Raw genomic sequence first — 24,877 nt, forward strand, 5'->3', positions numbered from 1 at the left:
TTTACTATTCTTTCTACACATCGGGATGGTTTGTCCCTGTAACCCCAATGAGGGTTCTTTACATTACCGCCGGCTCTCCTGGACTCCTTTCCCCCTCATGTTATTCTCCCAGGGGATCCTGCCCATCAGTTCCCGGAGGGAGTCAAAGTCTGCTTTTCTGAAGTCCAGGGTCCGTATTCTGCTGCTTTCCTTTCTTGTGTCGGGATCCTGAACTTGACCATCTCATGGTCACTGCCTCCCAGGTTCCCATCCTCTTTTGCTTCCCCTACTAATTCGTCCCGGTTTGTGAGCAGCAGGTCAAGAAGAGCTCTGCCCCAGTTGGTTCCTCCAGCACTTGCACCAGGAAATTGTCCCCTACCCTTTCCAAAAACTTCCTGGATTGTCTGTGCACCGCTGTATTGCTCTCCCAGCAGATATCAGGATGATTGAAGTCGCCCATGAGAACCAGGGCGTGCGATCTAGTAGCTTCTGCGAGTTGCCGGAAGAAAGCCTCGTCCACCTCATCCCCCTGGTCTGGTGGTCTATAGCAGACTCCCACCACGACATCACCCTTGTTGCTCACACTTCTAAACTTAATCCAGAGACTCTCAGGTTTTTCTACAGTTCCATACTTGAGCTCTGAGCAGTCATATTCCCTTACATACAGTGCAACTCCTCCACCTTTTCTGGCCTCCCTGTCCTTCCTGAACAGTTTATACCCATCCATGACAGTACTCCAGTCATGCGAGTTATCCCACCAAGTCTCTGTTATTCCAATCACATCATAATTCCTTGACTTTGCCAGGACCTCCAGTTCTCCCTGCTTGTTTCCCAGGCTTTGTGCATTTGTATATAGGCACTTGAGATAACCCGCTGATCGCCCCTCATTCTCAGTATGAGGCAGGAGCCCTCCCCTCTCACACGCTCCTGCTCGTGCTTCCTCCCAGTATCCCGCTTCTCCACCTACCTCAGGGCTTTGGTCTCTTTCCCCCGGTGAACCTAGTTTAAAGCCCGCCTCACTAGGTTAGCTCTTCCCTCTCTTCGTTAAGTGGAGCCCGTCTCTGCCTAGCACTCCTCCATCTTGGAACACCATCCCGTGGTCGAAGAATCCAAAGCCTTCTCTCTGACACCACCTGCGTAGCCATTCATTTACTTCCACGATTCGACAATCCCTACCCCGGCCTTTTCCTTCCACAGGGAGGATGGACGAGAAGACCACTTGTGCCTCATACTCCTTTATCCTCCTTCCCAGAGCCACGTAGTCCGCAGTGATCTGCTCAAGGTCATTCTTGGCAGTGTCATTGGTGCCCATGTGGAAAAGCAGGAAGGGGTAGCGGTCCGAGGGCTTGATGAGTCTCGGCAGTCTCTCTGTCACATCTCAAATCTTAGCCCCTGGCAAGCAGCAGACTTCTCTGTTTTCCCGGTCAGGGCGGCAGATAGATGACTCAGTCCCCCTGAGGAGAGAGTCCCCGACCACTACCATGCGCCTCCTTCTCTTGGGAGTGGTGGTCGTGGAACCCCCAACCTTAGGACAGTGCATCTCATGCCTTTCAACTGGCAGAGTCTCCTTCTGCTTCCTTCCCCCAGATGTATCATCTGGGCCACTCCCCTCAATGGTACCTCTGGAGAGAACATGAAAACGGTTACTTACCTGTATCTGCGTTGCTGGTACATGGACGTTCCCCCTTCTTCTTCTGGAGGTCACATGTTGCCAAATTTCTTCACAGGCCTCCTGTCCCCGCTGTGCAGCCTGCTCTGAATCTTCAGAACCTTGTGCCCGTAGAAGCATATCCTGACTTCTGTCTAGGAAATCTTCAAATTCTCTTATGCAACGCAGGGTCGATACCTGTTGCTCCAGACCTTCAACCTTCTCTTCCAATATGGAAACCAGTTTGCATTTTGTACACACAAAGTCGCCTCTGTCCTGTGGAAGAAAGACAAACATGGCTACTGAGAACTTTGTAGTTCTTTAAGTAGTCCTTACTTTTTTTAAAGACATGCTAAGGGCAGGAGCTGTGAAATTGACAAGAAAGCCCCCCCTGCCCTGGAGAGCTGAGTGGCTGGACCCTGTGCCCAGCTAGGAGCTGGAGTGAGAATTTGGGGTAGCTTTGGACCTTGCTTCCAGCTGGGCAGATGAGAAGCCGGAGTGGCCCCCTGCTGCTGGGCAGCTTTGTTAATTTCACAGTGAGCCGTGAAATTGACAAGACTGCCCAGCTCCCGGGGAGGGAGGGAGAGCCGCGAAGCCGGGTCAGCTGGACCCCAGTGGTGACAAGCCTTGTTTGGCTTCCTTCAGCCTAGCTCCCGGCAGGGCACGGAGAGGCAAGAAGCCCCAGGTGGGGGGGCAGCCAGGCTCTTGGCAGGGAGCTGCCCATGGAGCTAAGAGATCAGACTCTCAGCTCCCCACACTGCCCCTCTTCGGTCGGTGGAAGTGCTCCTGGTGAGGACAGGCACCACCGACCCAAGGAGTGTCCTGTGGATCTGCACTACCGCAGTAATTACTGTGGTGGCTGTAAGTCGACCTAATATAGGTCAACTTAGGTTTGTAGTGTAGACATACCCTGAGAAACCCCTCTGAGTATTCCTTCACTGCTCTTTCCTTGATCTGGGGGTGAGGATGTGGTAGTTTGCTGCTGGCCTATCATCAGGAAATTACATCATTCCACTTTCTGGCTATTAGTGGGAAGGTTGGAGCCAAGGCTTCACCCAGTCCCTGCCCCTCCTCATCCACTCCCTGCCAGCCTGCTCTGCGAGGGGAGTAAAGGCTCAGTCCTACACTGATCAAAGTCGGTGGCAAAACTCCCTTTGACTTCAGTGGTGTAAACGGGATTCTGTTTGTCTGGATCAAAGTTCTCAGTAGCCTGTGCAGAGCTTATGCCCGTATGGCCACATGGCGACATATAGGATTGGGGGGAGGGATAGCTCAGTGGTTTGAGCATTGGCCTGCTAAACCCAGGGTTGTGAGTTCAATCCTTAAGGGGGCCATCTGGGGCAAAAATTGGGGTTTGGTCCTGCTTTGAGCAGGGGGTTGGACTAGATGACATCCTGAGGTGCCTTCCAACCCTGATATTCTATGAATCCAGCCCTAAATTTAGTCCTTAAAAAGTTGCTTTTTATTTTTCTTGCACTAGCACTTAGATCAGTATCCATGAGGCTTTAGTACATTAATTGATTACCTAAAAAAGGCCGGTGAGCATATGTGATGTGTTGGAAGATTTATTTGAACATGAACTTCAGAAAAGAAGCATTAAGAAGTTAACCATGGATTTTAAGGCTAAGCTCTATTTAAGTAGCTCAACTTGAAGAAAAAATTTGAGAGTGATTTACTTCTAAAATTTCAGACAGCTTATATGTCACGAAGCAGTGCTTGTTTTTCACTGCACGGCTATGTACCTTCTGGAGATGTGCTTATTTCTTGCTTATTACTTACTAATTGCTTAGTAACGAAATCTAACGTTACAGATCAGTGCAGTAGGTCTAGACAACTTCTGAATCAAACTGAGGTAGGTCAAGTCTGGAATCTCTGCTGCATTGTTGTTTTTGATCCTTCCAAGGAGCTGTGAAGCAGGCTCCCAGTCCCAGAGGAGAGATTTGTTAATTATCCCAAAAAGATCTACAGCTTGGTGGGAGCTAGAGAGGACAGTATTCTTAAGCTTATATTTGCATATGTTCATGTTTCAGATCCAGGCAAGCTTAGCTGGCCTGAGGACTAAATCACGAGGGTGGGGGGAAACCAAACTTTGATCTTGATCAAGATGTTCATCTCTGTCTTGCCCCCCAGCTTTGATTTCAATTTGATGGAAACTTTAGCTAGTGCAAAATGTTCAGGGAGTATATTTTATTTATGCTTTTCTGACAGAGGCCATTTTTACCGATATCGTGGATTGAACCAGGGACTTCCACAGCTAAAACCATGAGTAAGGCTACAATTTAATCACAGGTATTTTTATTAAAGGTCATGGACAGGTCACGGGTAAGAAGCAAAAAATCACAGCCCATGACCTGTCTGACTTATACCATACAAATACCCCTGATTGAATCGGGGGGGGGGAGGAGAAACAGGGGGGCCTGCGGCACCAGCTGCGGGGAGGGGAGAAGCCTCAGGGGGTCCCGCTGCTGCTCGGCCGCTGCTGTGTGTGTGAGGGGAAAGCCCCAGGGAGCCAGCCACTCCTCCGGCTGCCCTGGGACCGCTGCTGGCAGTTCACAGGGCCAACTGGGTTGGCCACTGCTTGGGTGGTCCCCAGGACAGTGGCTGGTGCGGCTGGCTGCAGAGCCTCTCCAACAGTGGCTGGTGTGGCTGTCCCCAAGGCCACCAGGTCCTGCTACTTGGGTGGCCCTGGGGTCAGCCATACTGGCCGCTGCAGAATCCATGACTTCCACAACCTCCGTGACAGACATGGAGCCCTAACCATGAGTCTCTGTGGTTATGTCTTCACTGCAGACTTAACCCAGGCTCATATTCAGGTGTTTCTCCTAAACCCAGTTATGTTCACACACACAAAACCTCTGTCCTGAGGCTAGTGGTGCTTTCAGCCTAGCTGGCCTGTCTGAGGCAATAGGTGAGAGACCAGGTGTAGCTTTCACTTAGGCTGGTACCCACCCACTTTGCAGTGAGGACAGAGGCTAAACCATGTGAGTGCTGATAATCCTCCAGTGCCTTCCCACAATTCTCCTGGGTGCCCAGAAGGGCAGACAAGTTTTCCCACAATTCACTGGGAAAGAATCACTGAGTGGTTCAACTTATTGCAGCACAAAGAATCATGGGATATGCCCCCATAAGTCCTAAGGGGACACAAACTGGTAAGTGCAGCACCATTGAGGGCACGCTAACTTGGAGATGGCCTTGCAGTGTGGCTACTCACACCCAGGCTTGGAGTCCCAGATTTGTGGGTTTGGGAGGATTTCAAGTGTCAGACGTGGTTCTTAATTATTTTTTTTTGTTTATGTGCCCAGAGCTTAATCAATTAAAAGGTCAAACTAAATCAAATTTTAAAATTGAAATGTATCTGAAGGAAAAAATCATCCTGTAATGTTAAAAAGTTACAGAGCAATTTACCAATTCAGTGCACATGAGGGTCCAACATGCTGTTAGTGTTGTTAGCTAAAGGAAGGCTCAGCCTACATGTTACAATGCTATGCTTGAAAGAGATTTCCAAACCTTAGGAAAGGTATGTTAGGTTATCATTGTGAGGTAACTAATTGATTCAGTTACAAGTCTTTTACAGAGATGTTATTCTGTAAAATATTTTCTTTTCAGAATAAAATGTGCCCATTCAGATCCCATTGACTTCAGTCACACTCAGACTTGTATAAATGATAGCAGAACTGGGCTGATGACATTTTAAAATCAAACAAATTTACATAGTAGCTTAAAAGGGATTTTTTTGTGATATTTCATGGCTGCGTATAAAAAATATAATTGCAGGGTATTATGTTTTTTATATCAATTTATAAAAATACTGCTATCCCTAAGACTCTAAGAATGGGATTTTTAACAGTCCTCAGTTTTGGCCAAAATCTGCTCCTAGTAAAGTGAATGGGAGCAGAGTTTGGCTAACATTGAATGCTTCTGAAAGCCCTATCCTAGGTTCTTATTTCCTGTGTATGGCTGGCTCTGTGTGTGTGTGTGTGTGTGTGTGTGTGTGTGCGCGCGCACGTTATATATATAAACACAAAGAACTATGTTAGGGGAACATTATTAAGTTTGCAAAATCAAGTACTCAGAAGTTAGGAAATGCCAGAATTAAGGTTCCCTGTGCTTCAAATTAGCTCCTTGTGCATATGAATTATGATAGTTTTTAATTACCTGATTACATATTATTTTTCCACACGACCCGTACCTCATTTAGGCACAGGATGGACCTGTTCTGGGGATGAATCAGGACTGGGTAGTGAAAGAGACTTACTTGTAGGGCACTTGGCTTCATTTGTTGCAGGATCTGTGTGTACAGTGAATGAGGCATGAGTCCCAATCCTCTCCCCTAGCCGATCGCAGTCTCTGTTTCTCAGGCTTCTCATCCTGGTCTCAGTCTCCTTGCCCAGCCATTCCAACTTCCACCCCCAGGTCCTTGTTCTCCATTTCCTTCATCAGCCAGTTCCAGTCCCCCACACAACTCCGCATCTGATTTGTCAATCTCCCCTATCTCAGCTCCACTTCTCCCACCATCTCCGCCCATGTTCCCTGTCCCCAGTGGCTCTCGGTCCCAATCTCATTCCCCAGGATCCTTATCCAGTATCAGAGTTCCCTCTCACTCTGTGTCCCAGACTCTTTGCCCATCCAGTCTGAGTCACCTCCCTTTCTTCATCCAGTCTCAGCTTCCTCCCACCTACTGGCTTCCAGTCCCCCACCCTCCCATTTCCCTCCCTGGCACCCAATCTCCTTCCCCACCCCAACTCTCAGGCCACCCTCTTCACCCCACCTGTGCTAGCCTCCATTCCTATCCCCCACCCCTTAGGTTCCTTGTCCCAATCAGGTCCCCCTACCTCCTCTTCAGGTCTGGCCCTTGATTTTTTCCTTGTTTAAATCAGGTAGATTCCTTGCTCTTCTATGCTGCCTGGACCCATCCAGGAAAGCACCTGAACTGAGAGCACAGGGAGCCTCCATTTCAGGCATCCTGACTCGCCACATCCTGTAGCAGCCCAGAGTTACAGCTGCAGAGGAAAGTCATATTCAGCTCCTGGCTGAAGCATGCCCAGTGTCCGTTGAATCTTTGGGGAATCTAGCTGCTCAAATCTGAGAGGACTCTACTGAGCATATGCAAGCTATGATTTCTCAATGTCTTAGAACTTCACCAAATTTGGATGGATTTTCACTAGGGAAAGAAAAAGCACATCTCTGACACAGAAGCCCTCCCCCCTCCCGCCCCCCCCGCAGCCAAACGTCAAGCCCTTCTCCAAAGCATAGGGGCACTAGAGCTTTTAAAAGAAAAGGTTACCAGAATTTTTTTAACATGGGCAAAACAATATATTTTCCTCTAACCTCATTCTCAGAAAAGAGAGAATTGTGTTGGCTACAAGTTTTGTTAAAAAAAAAATTCAGCCTGAGGCAGACACCCCAAATGGAAAATTTCAGCCTAATTGGTTAAAGTTTGGCAAAGTTAAAAGCAACTGAAATTAGGGTCTTATAATAGGAGGTGTCAGGCAACCTTAATAATAGTGTCGGGCAACATTAATACCAGTCCAGCCTATAATTCAACAAGATAAATGCTCAGTCACTCAACCCTCTAAACTAATCTCCTCGTTCAACATGTCCATTCAAGAAAGTTTGAGGAAATAGACTTTGCAATATTCCCAAGTCAACAAATTTGGCTTTGTTTAATTGTGAGTAAATGAAGGACCCTTCATTGAAAATGCTCTCCTTGCTAAGTACAGAAGGAAAACTGCTACCATCTGAATATTCAGAAGACACCACAGCCAGCCCCACTATGCACCTATTTAATAGGAAAGATGCTAGATCAGAAACTTGTACTCATTACAAGAGCTCATGGATCAGAAGAGCAAATGCCCAATGTTATTGGCTGTGTTCTTTCCAGAAGAAATGAACTGTACCACTCAGCTATACCTATCCCTGTGTAGGTCTTCAGGACTGTCCCTGGTTCCTTGTGGTCAACAGTACCAAAATGGCTGATAGATCTAAAGGAATCGGCAAGCACATGTGATCTCTTTCCATTGTCCAAAGTGGTTTGTCAAGCAACCAAGTCTGCATACCACACAAGGACTTAAAACCACAGAGAAGGGCCAAGGAAGTTGGGGATTCAGTATTAACCAAATAAATGAGATTGTGGATGGAGCAACAGTTGGCCAGATTCTGAACATAAGGAGAGTGAGAACATCACAATAATCTCAAGTGAGAATAGTGGCAGGATTTTCTCATTTCTAGCCACCGTATCTTTTTAAAAATGTGAGTTTGGAAGAACTGGAGTAAACGCAAATCTCCATCAGAGAACAGCATGTGCAGTACAGGGGCTATTAAACTTTAGCGTAGTTTGCTTTTTTCCCCCTGTAAATGTCTGGCTTTGTCACAATAAGTACCATTTGATTATTTTTATTTTCTTTTGTTTTCTGATTCAGTGGCTACTGATGTCAAGGGGAATCTTTCCATTGACTTCAATGGACTTTGGATCATTCCCTAAACTTTTTAAAACAAGAAAATCATAAATGGATTTTGAATATTATTTTTGGATTTAATACTTCCAAATCTGTACAAATGAAATGGCTTTTCTGCATAAACAGTTTTTCAATTAGGAAAATTCTGAAGTCCAGACAAGCTGTGAGATGAGAAAATGGCCTGGTTGCATTGTGCCATGATTTAATACCCTGTCCACAACCCTTTCATTTCATGAGATGTGGTTTCAGATTGTGTTCATGCTCATAATATAATCTGATGTCCTCAAGCAGAGAACATGTAGTCTATGAGATATTGCAAGCATTTGGCTCAATTGACTTTCTGCCCAGATATGTTAATGTAATGACAAATTATCCTCCTCGGAGGCTGGCTCTGCAGTGTCAAAAATGTATTTTACAACATCTGAAGGATATTATGAGAAAATTGGACTAGATCCACAGCTGCACCACTCAGGTTGCTCTAAATCCCCTTTCCGCTCCGACAGTTCTTGAGGCTGTTGGGGCCAAACTAGCAACCCCCCTTTAAAATAGTGTTGGATTCCCAACATAGTTTTTTTTTTACATGATCCATAAGTTATCATAATATAATACAGCCTGCCGCCTGAAAGGAGAATGAACACAAAGACAAATTGCAAGCTGTTGGATTAAAAAAACAACAACCTGTGTTAACCTACATTCTTTACGGCATTAATTTGACACTAAAATCCAGTTGCCCTAATTAATTCCACCTCTATTGAATCTTTGGCAAAACCCTGTGTGAACAATCTATCAGTTACACCATTATCCTCAGGAGATATTTTGTGTCAGAGGAAGTACCAGAGGTACCCATTCAGGCGCAGCACTGTACTTAAACACCTGAGTAGTCCCACTGATTTCAATAGGAAAACTCATATGCTTGAAGTCAAGTGCATGCTTAAGTGCTTCGCTGAATTGGGGCCTTGGTACAGTACTTTGTGGAAAAGATTTTTTAAACTGTTCACCTTCTTCTTAGTTTAAGCAGACTGTAAATCTCTTTTTACTGGTCTTAAAACAATTGATCCAACTAAATTGGCTTGGAGACTAGCAGGCCGTTTGAACAAGTTTCACAGTAGTACTATTTCAGGTAAGGCATATATCAACAGCAGTTAAAATTGAGTGTTTCCCTTTGTTTCATGGTATGATAAATAGATCCTGGGTCAGTGATGCAAAATGAAAGGTGATCGTTATGTAAGTTTGGGAAAGGGTGTAATTTCCAACACAGACTTTCTCTGAGACTTGGAGTTAAATGTTATTTTTGAGGATAATTGTACTGGTGCTGGTAACCTATCTTTATAACTTAGAAAGAGAAAACATTGAGTGTGAGCATAGGAGGATGAGCCAAACTGTAAGCTCTTTGGGGGAGAGACTGTCCTTTTGTTTGTACAGCACCTTGCACAATGGGATTCAGGTTAATGACTGGGGGTCCTGGGACCTACAGTAATACAGATAATAAATAATAATAAGAAACTCCTGAGTTTTAATCCAAGCCTGACAGTGACTCCTTGGACTGAATCTCTGGTTCAGTCTCTCCATATGTAAAAGGGGAATAATATGTACCTACTTGACAGAGGTATTGGGGCCTGTAATGGGGTATACTGGCCTTTTAAGCCTAAGCAGGATGTGGGTGTGGGCAGAAGACCCCCATCCCAGGGATATTGGTGTAAGCACATGCTAGGAAACTGGCTGAAAGAGGAAGAGAGGAGGTGATTCCAGGCAGTTAGCAGCGGGATGGGCAGACTGTTAGTTAAGGTCCTGGGATCAGGAGCCCTATACTGCATGCTAGGGAGGGTTCCCCTCCCTACCAATCAGGAGGAGCCATCAGAAGGAGAGGAGTATACATGCTGCTTTCCCTCTCACAACATTGCGTGCACTGAAGGAAGGCAGAGCTGGCAGGCTAGGCTTCTGCTGGGCCCAATAAGGGCTCGGTGGTTAGCAGGAGCTTTGGAGATGGGTACGAACTATGGGGTTGCTATGACGGACTTTGTGTTTGGGATGCTGAGGACTATTTTGAATTACTTTGGGCTACCGACCCATTTTCTCAGGGTTACCATCCACCCTCCCCTGAGAGACTATATGGCACTTCTAAGGGGCCCCAAAGAGAGGAGGCAGACGGGGTGCGGTGGAAACACCTTGGCCACATGAGGAAGCCAGGCAAATGGTGTCCCCACTACAGGGCCCTATCCTGCAGGGACTTTCTCCCATTCTCTTCTTTTTTTCCCACTGATGTCACAGAAGGTGTTTGGAACTTTTCAGGATTAGGCCTTTAATTTGTAAAGTGCTGACTTCAGCGGAGTGACACCATGGATGAACTTGTGCAATGTAGTATCATAAGAATATCCTCCCCTTTTTAAAAATAGGTGCACTGGGCTTTTGCTTTGTGGGTCTCTTAGACTGTAGTTGGGCTGGGTCCAGCCGAGTGCCCAGTGAAATCAGTGGGAATCTTTTCCACTTACTTCAATGGTTTTTACATTCGGGTCACAATGTACCATGGCCCAATGGGACTAGAGCCCTGTGCGGATACAAAGTTTGTATTCGCATCCGATCCACAAACATGGTCTGTGGATATAAAGTGGGTATCCGCAGATTTGCAGGGCTCTACCAATGACCACGTATTACAGAAAAAACGAACCAGCGTCTGCTCAGTTGGAAATCAGAGTAAGGATAGATTGTGTAAAATTGAGAGAACATAAATGCAGACTATCGTAATCAAAACTGGAAAATTCCACTTCCTTTCTTAGTGTCAGTCACTGTATGCACTCCAGTGCAGTTACAGATCTTCAATTTAAGGATTTGGGGGTCTGAAACAAAATGACTGAATGTGAAAAATGTACAGGATTTGAAAAACAAGACCATTGTCTAATGTATTGAACCTAGAAACATCAGTTGTAGGTTACCCTTCAAATACAGCCTGCGATAGGAGACACAGATGCATAAGGGGAATAAGGTTTTTTTGATGCTGAAATTAACTACAGGAATTCCAGTATTTTACAGTTTGATAATATAATTAGCTAATGTTTTGACTAGACTAATTCAATAATGATGCATAGAAAAGTACAATTTAATCTTCGCATAGAAACTTAGAATGTTTGCCTCATTGCCTTAATTTCTATTTTAAATTTAATGTCTGTGCCGTCTTAGTATTTTATATTAGAACTCTTCCTTTGTACGGCTTCTATTTTGAATCACTAATTAATTTAATGCAGAAGTTAGTTATATCATGGGATTACAATAAATTGGGAGCTTTATTTTTCTTCATTCTGCATGTATAACTTCCATTAACACCATTGTGAATCATACTTGCGTTCAGAGGGATATACACACTTTCTGCTCCTTCCCAAATGTTTCCATTTCTTTAAAAACATTCCTGTGTGCTTCTATTTCCTAAGTATTTGTGCTTCCATTAATTTGTACTTTTCTTGAGTTAAAAAAAAAAAAGTACCGTAGGGAAATATCTATACTGTCTGACCAGCAAGTAAATTCTTTCGTGTACATTTCTGACTAGTGGCGCTTGGTGTATATGATACCCACTAAACAGAGCAATTGGCTGTCAGTGATTAGGTAGTATCCCACCCTCAGAATTAGTGAGCTATCTATATGGATAAAAGGACATCCACATTACACTGGATGTGACTACAAATAATAAGGGATATAATCCCTCTTGTTTCAGGATGTTGGCCAGCCACTCACTGATGGGTGGCATAGTAGAAGTTTCCCCTGTGTGCAGGTTATTCCATGGCTGTTGTTTACATGTTTTCTTGCATCTTCCTCTGAAGCATATGGCACTGACTACAGGATATTGGACCAGATGGTCCATTGGTTGATCCAGTATGGCAATTCTGTGTCCCTATTTACTGTCCTGCAGGGGGTGCAGTTCTTTGATAAACTTAGAGAAGCCTCCTTCTGGATTGTGTACTTAAATTTGGACCTGTTCCCACTGAAATCCATGCTAAACCTTCCATTGACTTTAAAATGGTAAAAAGAAAAGGAGGACTTAGTCTCTAAGGTGCTACAACAAATTTATTTGAGCATAAGCTTTCGGAAGTGAGCTGTAGCTCCTGAAAGCTTATGCTCAAATAAATTTGTTAGTCTGTAAGGTGCCACAAGTCCTCCTGTTCTTTTTGTGTTACACTATTGAGTAAAACAGCATGTATTTCTGATGATGTAATGGAACTTATTCTTTTCTAGGGGATCAGCAGCCTTTTCAGTTCCTTAAAAGTGGTGCGACTTCTACGCCTTGGTCGTGTTGCCAGGAAATTGGACCATTATCTGGAATATGGTGCTGCAGTACTAGTGCTGTTGGTCTGTGTCTTTGGACTAGTGGCCCACTGGCTAGCCTGTATATGGTACAGCATTGGGGACTATGAAGTTATAGATGAAGTCACTAATACAATCAAGACAGACAGCTGGCTCTACCAGTTGGCATTGAGTATAGGGGCACCCTATCGGTACAATACCAGCGGCTCAGGGCAGTGGGAAGGAGGCCCCAGCAAAGACTCATTGTATATATCCTCTCTCTACTTTACCATGACAAGCCTTACAACAATAGGATTTGGAAACATAGCTCCAACCACAGATGGAGAGAAGATTTTTTCGGTGGCCATGATGATGGTTGGCTGTAAGTAGAATCATTTTATTTTATTTTGCATGTAGATCTTTGCATTAGTACAGTATGAAAAGAGAAATATTTAAACCATATGCATTGGATCCTTGTACTGTTCACAATTAGTTGCATTTTCAGCTTCCTATGCTTGGCATCAGCACTCTTGACACGTAGAGTATATTTTAGCATCTTCCACTGCAGATAAATAACCAGGGAATAAAGCTGAAACCACAACTGAAAAATTGAACAATTTTATTGTCAGAGCTTGTGATTAGATTGCAAGATACAGTGTAGGTTAAGTATGATCACTGGTGTATAGTGAGACTAGGATTTCTTCGCATTTTAAAGATCATTTTGGGTACATTTTAAGTGTCTTAATTTGAATTTGGTTAAAATTTGCACGCACACACACTGATGGTGCCCAGCTTAAATTAACCCATAGTATTAAAACAATCAAGGTGACCCAACTGTTTGTTTTTCAAAAAAGCATGATGATTGCATAAGGTGGTTGTACCTTTTATCTCATTGGCTTGGTTTTACTGTAAGCTCTATTTTTATCTCCTGAGAATGGTAACTTTTGTCACCATGGAAGCTGGAGGTAGAGGAGATCATTGCAAGACACTATATTGTACCTCTTCTCAGTTTCCTGCTATTTTGCAGCTCCTCTAGAATGGCTTTAAAATGGCTGTACAAAGGACTGTTTCTTGTTTTATACTGTCTAGGCAAGAGCACCAGACTGTTCTTTTGGTGAAGAATCATCTTCAAAATATAGCATTGTTTGAGTAGCTGGGGATTGTTGAAAAATGTAATAAATATTAATATAATGCGGGTGAAAGAGGGAAATATTTAACTGTTTGTTTGATAATCTCAATACTTGGCATTTCTACTAATGCTTTACATTGTCAAAGCTCTGTACAACCACTAAGTGATTATATAACAAGGATGCAAACAAAACCTTTCAAATTAGGATCTGCATAATCTCTTTGCTAATTAACTCAGCTAACACCTTGGGTCCATCTTTGCAAAATACTGAACTGTAAAAAGCAACTTTCTTAAGCTCCTCAGCTTGTTAAATCTGTTTACTATTTTTAACACATTCAGGTTGTTTTTAAGATTGGGGAATCAGCAATCTGACTGCATGCCTACAGCGTGGTGTCATACAATTTGCTTTTAATGAGTCTTTTACGTAATGTGTTTCAGTTAACCTTGCAATCTATAAAAAATCAACTCCAAAAAGCTAGATTGTTGTTGAGCTACTGTGTGTATGACATAGAAAATACACATGTTTTGTCGATGGTGTTTAATACTATGTGCAGGTGTCTAAGTACTGGGACAGTAGAATGGTTTTACGGCATCTTAAATATTTCAATCATCTTATTTTCCTTGCTTTTTCTGGAGAGCTCTAATGCTGTGCAGAGGAAGGGACTTTCACAGGTAATTGAACATCATCATTAAATGACCTGGGGCAGGACAGGAGCAGAGGAAATGGGGCTTGTCACTTTCTTTGCATTTCCTGCAACTGGGCACATTGTTTCTACATTCTTCTCTGAAACATGTGGCAGAGATATGAAAGATACATGCTGGAACCAAAGGTTTGATATTGACAAAAGTCTTTGCCCATCCCAGAGGCTGATATTGATAGTGATCCTGAATGTTACCAAAGTGACACCCAGGCTGGGCACATCACAAGCACTGCAGAACTATCCGCTGGAATTGGTGACTGGGATTGTGGGGATTAGGGTGAAGTGTGACAGAGCCTGAAAATCTGCGTGTACAGAGAAGGAACAGCAAGGGGGCCAAATCCTACCTGCTGTTTTCAAGTGTGTAATTTCATTGGCATTGGTGTAGCTACTCATGTGAGTAAGGTGAACAGGATTTTGCCCGTAGAAGGGAGGTACAGGGAGCAGAACCTAATTTTTTATCTATATTTTAAAATTACATCAGTAGAAGTTTGGGAGTTTTGCAGATTTAAGAGTGAATGCTTGAGGATCTGATTGTCAAAGATGGGCCCGTATAAATCTACATGCCCAATTGTGTGGGCCTAATTTGTGCATTCAGGTATCGTAATTGTGAGTGCAATGTAAACTTAAATCTAAATAAAATAAATGGGTCACTTGATTGCTTTCATGGCTAGTTAGATGGCTAACTAGCCATGCCTGCTTGCAAACATCAAGCTTGTGCTTTGCAGTCATGGTATATGCGTACGCTAATTAGACCTGCTGGATTGTGCATGTGTATTTGAGTGTGTACATCATTGACAATCTGACTGTATGAAAACGAAAAGGAGCTATACAAGGAAGAAAGCATGCAGGAGAAACTGTAATAAGCCAGAAAGGAACTTTTTCCTTTGGGAGATGCTAAACTATAGTGCTAATCCTGTAAATGTTTGCTAATACCAGTAGTTTGGTATTGGAAACATTTTTCTAACTGCCAAATGTTTTAAGCTTAGCATTGGAAACAGAGATAGTAATTCATCACAATCCCAATTGCCTAAGCATGCAATCTTCAGCCATGGAATAAATTATTTGCTGTATTATCAACAAGCAGTGACTTGTGCAAGCCAGAAGTCTTCTATTTTCAATGGTGAAGTTATCTGGAGGAGGAAAGTGTATCTGGAGAGATTATATGAATGGCCAGCATTACAAAAAGGCATACATTTGAAAACTAATGAAGCGTTAAAGCTGTGCAGCTGACAGCACAAGTTGCCTTATGGAAAAACAAAGTGAATGTGGTTGGCTGTACATTTGACAGATCTTTGGTCACCTGGCTGTTCACTGTGGTCACCTTCAGCAGCTTGTTTAGTCTTTCGGAAAGAGATCACCTTTCCTCTTTCAGGAGAGAGTGCTTTTAACAACTATACTCCATGGTCATGGAACGTACCTTGGATATCTCTTTGACTTACTCAGTCCATCTTGGTGTTTAATGCTAAGAAAAACCAGCTTTGTTTGCTGCATCTGAACTTTAAACCGTGCTGCTTTTATTGTAAGGCACCTGTGACTCTTGAGTGAAGATTGTGCTGTATAAATGTGTATTTTGTTTTTGTTGTTTCTGGAGGCGGAAAGTGCATTGGGAATTCAGTTTATTATAGCTCACTTTGCTTTGATTAGGTCATTGCATCTACTGCACAGATTGGAGAGAGTGGATATGTCTGTCAAGTCTTTCGCCTGAAGCAGCGGTATCTTATCCTGCATGAGGGACCTTTCCCTCAAGCCTCCCATTGTCTCCTGGCAACTTACGCTCTCCCCTTATGTGTTCCAGCTCCCCCCCCTTTGTGATTTCCTCCAACAAAATCCCTGTTATACTAGGTCTTCAGTTGATGTCATAGAGTAACTGCATGGGTTTGGTCAGTTTCACATAATTGAACATGCTGGATAGTGAGCCTGAGGTGTGGGACCAGGAATGTGAAACTTACCGTATCAGGTAACAATAAGTGGAAGATCATAGCCATGTTCTTGAAGAACACCCGAGACAATGGATGTTGAGTGTTTAACCGTGTCTGCTCTATCTCTGAATATGAAACCCCCAGAAGAATCTCTCGTTCATGCCTTAGCCCTCTGAAGAGCCTTGAAATTCTGTATGGCCGTTCTACCTTTGAATGGGTATTGTACCACATAGGCCAGGCTTCCCTTGAGAGTAAAAAATACCGGTAGGTTTTGTTGTTTTTTGTTCTTTGGGGTTTTTTTTAACATTGACTCATCCTTAAAAGAATCATTGGGTTTAAATTACAGAGGGCAAAGTTTGCTAATTCAAGCTAGTTTTGTGATGGCTCATCAGAATTTATGTGGTTGTAAACCTCCTCCAGAAGCTTTGCCTATTTCTAGTAGATACTGCAGCAGTTTCCACAAAGTGCAGTTACAGAGTATTATCATGTGAACTGCTAGCCGCCTTCAAAGGTCAAAATGACGACAATTCTTTTGGCACTGAACATATACAGTGCAATGCCTTGCATCTGTAGATTGGAAACAGTGAAAACATCGTCATTTACTGACTGTGGGTATGATTCAGCCTTGTTACGGTTCGTGGGAGGCTCTCATTTCAGTAACATTCCCCTATTTTAGTTTTACAAGCTGGAGAGACATTTATTGCAGAAAGTGGGTCAGGTGTTCTCATCTGATCCACCTTTCCTTGTAACAGAGCCCTTCCTAATGAGCTGTGAGTGAACTGTGCTGAAACAGGACCTTCTGAAGGCTGCAGCTCTACTTCCTACACAGCGGTTTGCTTTTTCTCAGGTTCAGATCCCTGGTTTGGGAGTGTGATGTGGTCTGCTTCCAGTGCGAAGATAAGTTGTTGTTGCTAAAAGCCAGCAAATAATTCATTCCAGGGTATTCTTTTATTGTTCAAGTGATGTTAGTCAGTTCATCTTCAGCCTACTGTAGTCAGCCACTTGGGTGCTGTTTGCATGACCCAGACAGGGTTATCTAGCAAATGGGTTAAGCAATGGCAAAAGCTGTACACCAGTTGAGCTGTGTATGATGCCTTAATTGGAAGCGGGAGCTTGTCTGGCAGATTTCCAGGCAAGCAGTCCCAAGGGTCTGTAGGATTTAGTTTTAATCCCTATGAAAATATATGTAATAGAGCCGCTCCCAGGAAAAATCATTACCAGCCATGAAGATTAAATCATACTTTGCACTGCAACAAATAGCAGGCTTGCAATGGCATTTGTGTGAGGAGGTTTTATGTCTGCAGGAATGCACTGGACTGTATGTCTAACGATGAATAAAATGTAGCACTTTACTGTCTCATACGAGGGTTCATCCTATGTACAGAAGTTTCTTCCTTCTGCTTCTCCTATCAGCAGTGGGAGGTGTGGGAGAGACATGATTCTCCTCCTGGGGCAGTAGGAGGCTTTGACCTCTCTACAGCCAGTGGAGGCCTCATGACTAACTCTCCCTGGCCCCTTTGGGCATGTCTAAACTGTATTGTGAACACTGGTCTGTGGGACCTGCACTTGTGGACTCCACGTTTCCAAGTCTTCAAACTACATTTTAAACCTGGGTTTACAGTTGCTGGATCTGGGTCTGACATCCATGCTACAGCGTCCATACTGCCCTACACAGACTCTGTGCCTCAGGACTGCGGCTTGAGCTGAGTCCACACTGCCAAAGGACAGGGCTTGGACTTGAGTCGCAGCAGGACTCGTGCTAGGACTCAGGTCCTGAGTGCTTGATGACCCGAGTCAGAAAGATTTGTGTGAAGGGGTTAAGGAGGTAGGGAATTTTGAGCTCAAACCTGGGTCTGAGCCCAGGTTTACAGTGCAGTGTAGACCTCCCTTCGAGTGCCTTGGAAGTACGAGGCCAGTGGGTGAGAATGGGTGGGTGGGAGCCCTCTGCAGTTCCTTTAAACAAGAGCAGTGTGAACTGACAGATCGCTCTGGCTGCTGCTGTTAAAATGTGTCATGTTCATAGCACCCAAAAATGTGACAGGCACATGGACAGCCATCTGTTGACAGAGACATATGGGCTAGAAGGGCTGGTCTGCAAACCTTGTCCTGTGAAGGAGGTAGCATGTAGGCTGGCATTATAGCTGGCCTCCTTTCCTAGCAGTTTCTTGAACACAATACAGAGATCCTGCTCTGCTTCTTGATCTAGGGGAGGGAGCTGTCTACATGGTTTTAACTTCCACTTGTTCCTCCTCCCCGCGCTGTGCCCCAGGGCAGGATTGAGCCCTTTCTCGCTTGTGGACACTTGACTGTATTACAAAACCTGAAACTACCATGTAGTTTGGCACCGCTCCACTTGATTGGGATCTGCCCAGGGAAGCCCAGAACTGGAGCACCAGGAGTGTTGCAGGTCAAGATTGAAGTGCATTGGCAGAGATGTGTGAGGGACTTTCATCACCAGCAGCTTTCCTAACTCTCCCAAGAAAGGATACATTACAGAACTAAACTCTGCCCTAGTGAAATGTTTCAAAGGCACGGCGCTTTCTAAAAATGGTCAGACATGTAATGTGTACGATGAAGCCTGTTGAGAACAACTGATGATGGCCCTCTGATAAAGGTGGAGCAGAATTGTAACCATTCTGTTTTGGTGTTCTTTGGAGGTGTGTCTTGTAACAACAGGACTGGAGCGTGGGTGACGGGCAGTGTCTTAGTCAGGTTTCCCTGCTATTTGTATGCATCCAACACTGGTAACGGGTACTTTACAAAATAAGATATGCCTGGTTCCTCTTCGGGGAAGGTCTCCCCTTTCACCGCCTTTTTAAGTTGACTTCTTGTCAGGATCAGGAGCCAGTGGGTTTTCTAGGAGAGCTGTTTTGAGTGTCTCTTCTAGCTGGCTTAAGCAGGTGCCTGCTTGGTGAGATTTGGGCTCAGTCTGATTACCCTGTGAAGTCAGTTCTGTAAGCGCAGACCCTCCTCCAAGCCTTGCCCGCCCGCAACCATTGCAAGTTCAAAAGTGGGTTCATTCACCTAAAGCATTGCTACTGTAGCGGACCTGGTAGAGAGCAGAGTGAGAGAGAGAGAGATGAGTCTAGGTGAGACACAGGGTAAAGCCCTCTATCTGGACCAGGAATTTGGTTGCCTTGCAACACAGAGTCATGAATTCATGTTGGTTAGCCACATTTAGAGGGCTGAAAGCTGTGTGCTGCTCCGGCTGCAGCTTCTGAATGTTCCTTAGGGTCAGTGCCAGGTAGCATAGGTGGCAGTTAGAGCACTCTAGACATGAGATGCATGAATCACTACCACGAGGCCTGAATCGGAGATAATGGGTGTAGCAGGATAAAAGGGAAAGAAGGCATTGCTGGACGCTGCTGTAAGGGCAAGGAAGGGTAGCGACAAAACTTGTAAGGAATTGACCCCACTGCTTTGATGGCTGGGGTGAGAGAAGCCTTCTCGTGAGAGGCAATGGCATGGTTTCTGCCAGCATCAGTCTCTATAAAACACTCCAGTTTTGATCTTTTCCAGCCAGGCCATGAATTGAATTGGTGATAGCAAGGTGAAAATGTACTGATGGCTGAGCAGTTTAAATCAGTCATGTACTGGCATTTGGTTTGATTTTCTTGTTGTGCTGCTGACAAACCTTACGTGTGTTAAGCATGATCGCATTGGCCATCTTGAGTGAAGTCCTGCCTTTAACAGGAGGAGCTGCTCTGGGGTGCTCTAGAGGGGGTTTCATTCATGTGTTGCACACCAGAGCCCTTAGGTAACCATATAGCACACTGGGGTGTTCTCCCCTTCTGGGTAAGGGAGGCAACACGTGTCCTCCGTTACCATATGCTGCAGACAGCATCCTGGTGTGCTAGTCACCTGCAGGCAGATTTTAAAGATATCTAGGTGCCAAACAATGCTGATAGGCCCCTAGTGAGATATCAAAAAGGCACTCCAGCATAGTGAGGAATCTTGTCAAAATTCTACCGGGCATCTAGTTATATCTTTAGGACCCTACGTATCTTTGAAAAATCTGCCTCTGGAGTATAGCCACACCCCGTTTTTGGCAGACCACACCCTTTTAATGTGAGTGAGTGGGTGTGATAATTGCTTCCCCCTTCCATAAAGCTCTCTGAAGATAAGTTTGTAAACCTGTCCTGCTTTGCCAGATGGCAGGGGTAAAGTTGCATGCCTACCCTCTAAACATCAGTATTTCTTGACTTTCTAAAGCTTTCTAGAGCTAAAGGGATACTAGGTAGATTTTTCAAAAGGCATCTAGGTCACTTGGAAGTAGAGCTGGGTGAATAATGGATTTTTTGGTTTGTTGGCAATTCTGAAAAATAATTTTAAAAAATTGTTTCAGGTTAAACCAAAAAAATTTGTCGGTAAATGGAAATTTGAAGGAAAAAAAAAGGTTGAAAGAAACATTTTGTTACAAAAAAATCAAAATGTTTAGTTTCAATGTCAACCATTTAAAACCTTTATTTATTTATTAGTATAATTATAGGAAATTGTGAAATGGAAAGTCATGTTTTGAACCAAAAACTGAAAATGCTTTGAAAATGTTGAAACAAAATATTTTGATCTTTTTGACTGAAACAATTTGGCAAAACCAGTATGAATTTGTGAAATGTTTTGGTGTTGCCAAATCTGCCTTTTTCACCAAAAAAAGTTTTGTTTTAAAAATTTCATCCAGCTCTACTTGGGGAAACTATATTTTCACAAGTTGTCAGGTTACTTAGGAACCTAAGTGCCATTGATTTTCAATTAAATTTAGTGTTCTGCATCCCTCAGTCACTTTTGAAAATTAGACTTAGAATCTTAAGTCACATACTTTTGAAATTTTTACCCATCATCAACTTGAAGCCTAGTAAGTTAAAAACAAACCACAGTGTAGTTCCCAGTGCTACACATGTCCCTGAATCTCCTGCCAACCTTGTTGTTTCACAGCCATATTTTGTTATTGTTTAAACATTGTTCTCTTCCCTGTTGCTGTGGTGAAAGACCCATACAAACATCAGGGGTAACTGACCGACTCTATATGGGAAAAAATATAGTCTATATGTAAATATCAAACTGACCGGACAAGAGATTTTCAACTTGACTGGTTGTGACCTCCTTGCAATCACTTGCTGGCCGTCTAGTGTTGCTAAATGAGAGTTAGGCCCAAGCTGGATCCCATCTAGATTCTCTGGGAATTTCTGGTATTGAAAAGGTGGAGAATCACTGAAGTAGATGCAAAGTGCTATGAAATGTACAAAGTAGACAAGCTGAAAAACCAGAGCTGTTTTTTTCTCTCTCTAGTGCTTTGCAATTATAGTGATCTTAGCTGTTACCTGTAGCAATAGCAGGTAAAACATTTTCAGACAGAAGAATGGTTTCAGGGCCATTCTCAACTTTGCAGCCTTAACATTCTCTAAACATATCATAGTATTTTATATGAAATTCTCCTCTAGCTGTTGAGGGAAGAGTCAGACTGTAAAAGAATGAGTAGCCTAAATTAAACAGCAGTAGAGTTACTCCTAGAAGTCAGAAGAATTGAAATAAAAGAATCGGATCATGCAGCACTCTTTCATGAGTATTCAATCCATAAGGATTGGCAAGGATACAATGGATTTTCTTGACAGAAGAACTGTGGGTGTGTACTCTTTTGTTTTGCTTGTGTTCTGAAATGGTGGCAGGTTTAAAAATATTCAGGCAGTTAGTTTGTAGCAAAAACATATGTGCCTCTAATGCAAACAGCTGTACACTATAAAACAGCCTCTTTGGGAAGTGTTAGTGGAATTCTTGTGAAGTTCTATCTAGAGCAGGTTTATATATGCTTTAGTTCTGTTGTTATTGAGTTGATTCATTTAAATGAATTTGTGGTCTTTAGGGACAGGAGGCAGAGATTAGGAGAGGAAAGAGTGAAGGAATGGTATTTAGCTGTTACTGTACAATGTTATCTAAAATGACTGAAAATTACTCAGTCATAGATTTAAAAAAAAATGTCCAAGTATGAATGGGGGAACCCCTAGGCAGTGCTTCTGCTTACTTACAGATTATGCAACTGAGCACCTGAAATATCCGTCCTTTCATGATGTGGAGGCGGTGCTCACATTTTCCCGGTGTACCCAGAACCTCTCTATTTCTCAGTTAGCAAGGGTCAGTTAGCATCTAGACCACAAAAGACCTAGTATGTTATATTAGGTAACATATATAAACAAATCCTGTGGTACCCCAACAGACCATTTAGCGATGGATCTTTAATTTACAAGTTTAGTTGCAGATCACTTCATTAAATCAAATAGTAAATTGAATGATTAAAACCTCGACCCTGCAGAGAGTTCTCTGTGGGTGGACCCTCTGCAGAGCCCCATCAAAATAAGTAGGGCCCTGCATGAGTGCAAATGTGTGTCCACATAGAGCTTATAGCTGCTTTGGGGCCTTACAAACTGCAACAGGTACAGAGAAGGGCTACTAGGATGATCCGAGGAATGGAAAACCTGTTTTATGAAAGGAGACTCAAGGAGCTTGACTTGTTTAGCCTAACCAAAAGAAGGTTGAGGGGAGATATGATTGCTCTCTATAAATATATTAGAGGGATAAATACCGGAGAGAGATTAAGCTCAGTACCAATGTAGACACAAGAACAAATGGATATAAACTGGTCATCGGGAAGTTTAGACTTGAAATTAGATGAAGGTTTCTAACCATCAGAGGAGTGAAGTTTTGGAATAGCCTTCCAAGGGAAGCAGTGGGGGCAAAAGACCTATCTGGCTTTAAGATTAAACTCGATAAGTTTATGGAGGAGATGGTCTGATGGGATAATATGATTTTGGCAATTGATTGATTTTTAAATATTCATGGTAAATAGGCCCAATGGCCTGTGATGGCATGTTAGATGGGGTGGGATCTGAGTTACTACAGAGAATTCTTTGCTGGGTATCTGGCTGGTGAATCTTGCCCATATGCTCAGGGTTTAGCTGATCGCCATATTTGGGGTCAGGAAGGAATTTTCCTCCAGGGCAGATTGGAAGAGGCCCTGGAGGTTTTACACCTTCCTCTGTAGCATGGGGCACGGGTCACTTGCTGGAGGATTCTCTGCTCCTTGAAGTCTTTAAACCACGATTTGAGGACTTCAGAAGCTCAGAGATAGGTGAGAGGTTTTTCGCAGGAGTGGGTGGGTGAGATTCTGTGGCCTGCGTTGTGCAGGAGGTCAGACTAGTTGATCATAATGGTTCCTTCTGACTTTAATATCTATGAATCTATGAATGTGCATGACTAGGGCCCTACCAAATTCACAGTCCATTTTGGTCAATTTCACGGTCATATGAATTTAAAAATAATAAATTTTTCATGATTTTAAATCCATTTAAAGCTATTTAAATCTGAAATTTCACAGTGTTGTAATTATAGGGATCCTGATGCAAAAAGGAGTTGCGGGACAGGGCTCACAAGGTTATTGTAGTGGGTGTTGCCGTACTGCTACCCTTACTTCTGCACTGCTGCTGACGGCAGCGCTGCCTTCAGAGCTGAGCAGCTGGAGAGCGGCGGCTGCTGGCTGGGAGTCCGGCTCTGAGGGCAGAGCCGCCGCCAGCAGCAGTGCAGAAGTAAGGATGGCACGGTATGGTATTGCCACCCCTCCTTCTGCGCTGCTGCCTGCAGAGCTGGGCCCAGTCAGCAGCCGCCACTCTCCGGCCGCCCAGCTCTGAAAGCAGCAGCTCAGGAGTAAGGATGGCCCGGTGTGGTCTTGCCACCCTTACTTCTGCGCTGCTGCTAGCGGGGCGCTGCCTTCAGAGCTGGACACCCAGCCATCAGCTGCTGCTCTCTGGCCGCCCAGCTCTGAAGGCAGCGCAGAAGTGTGGGTGGCAATACTGTGACCCTGCCCAAAAAATACCCTTGCGACCCCCCCCCCCGCAATTCCTTTTTCAGTCCGCACCCCCAATTTGAGAAACGCTGGTCTCCCCGGTGAAATCTGTATAGTACAGGGTAAAAGCACACAAAAGACCAGATTTCATGGGGGGAGACCAGATTTCATGGTCTGTGATGCGCTTTTCATGGCTGTGAATTTGGTAGGGCCCTATTCATGACACGTTGTCAGCAGACTTCTACTTTGTATGCATGTCAGATATGCATTTTCAGTTTGCAAACCAGTATTTTCATCTTGTCTCCTTTAAAACCACGTTCTGAAGTGTCCCTAGCCTCTGTTTGCCAGAAGTTGGGAATGGGCAACACGGGATGGATCACTTGATGATTACCTGTTCTGTTCATTCCTTCTGAAGCACCTCGCATCGGCCACTGTCAGAAGATGGGATACTGTCCTAGATGAACCATTGGTCTGAATCAGTATGGCCGTTCTTGCGTAATAATGAGCTAATTTTTTCTGCAACAAAGTACTCTAGTTCCGAAATGTATGGGATTGGGAGGAGAGGTGGGGTCCCAGAGAGCAGGATTTAAGAAGCAAGCTACAATATGAAAAAATTGGAGAGCTCCTGCCCTAAGGAAATCCTGACTTTTCATTTAAGTCAAATTTCCCTGCCCAGATTTTGTCCTTGTTAAATGTCAGAACTGGAGAAAAAAGTGACACCTTTGTACGTCTGGAGAGGCTTAAACATTGGAAAATGACTGATGAGTTTGACAGTAGGAAATAAAGTTCCTGTCCAGTGGGAGGGAACAGTACAGTATAGTAGCATTGCAAGTTAATCACACTGTCATGGAATAACACAACGTATTTAATGTTTATAAAGAGACTTAAAGTTCTTCAGATATAAGATGCTATACACTGTAAAATGTGAAGAATCCTATTGCATTTA

At 43.8% G+C, this 24,877-nt stretch overlaps 1 protein-coding gene across 1 annotated transcript in view; it reads left to right on the top strand.

The window, feature by feature from the left end:
* KCNH5 (potassium voltage-gated channel subfamily H member 5) overlaps positions 1-24,877 on the top strand; it is a 238,882-nt gene that overhangs the window by 59,369 nt on the left and 154,636 nt on the right. Inside the window, exon 7 of the mRNA XM_074956404.1 lies at positions 12,304-12,733. Within this exon, the coding sequence (XP_074812505.1) occupies positions 12,304-12,733 (430 nt within the window). The remainder of the gene's footprint in view (positions 1-12,303; positions 12,734-24,877) is intronic.

The sequence above is a fragment of the Natator depressus genome, chromosome 6 (assembly GCF_965152275.1).
Source record: "Natator depressus isolate rNatDep1 chromosome 6, rNatDep2.hap1, whole genome shotgun sequence".
Taxonomy (NCBI): domain Eukaryota; kingdom Metazoa; phylum Chordata; order Testudines; family Cheloniidae; genus Natator; species Natator depressus.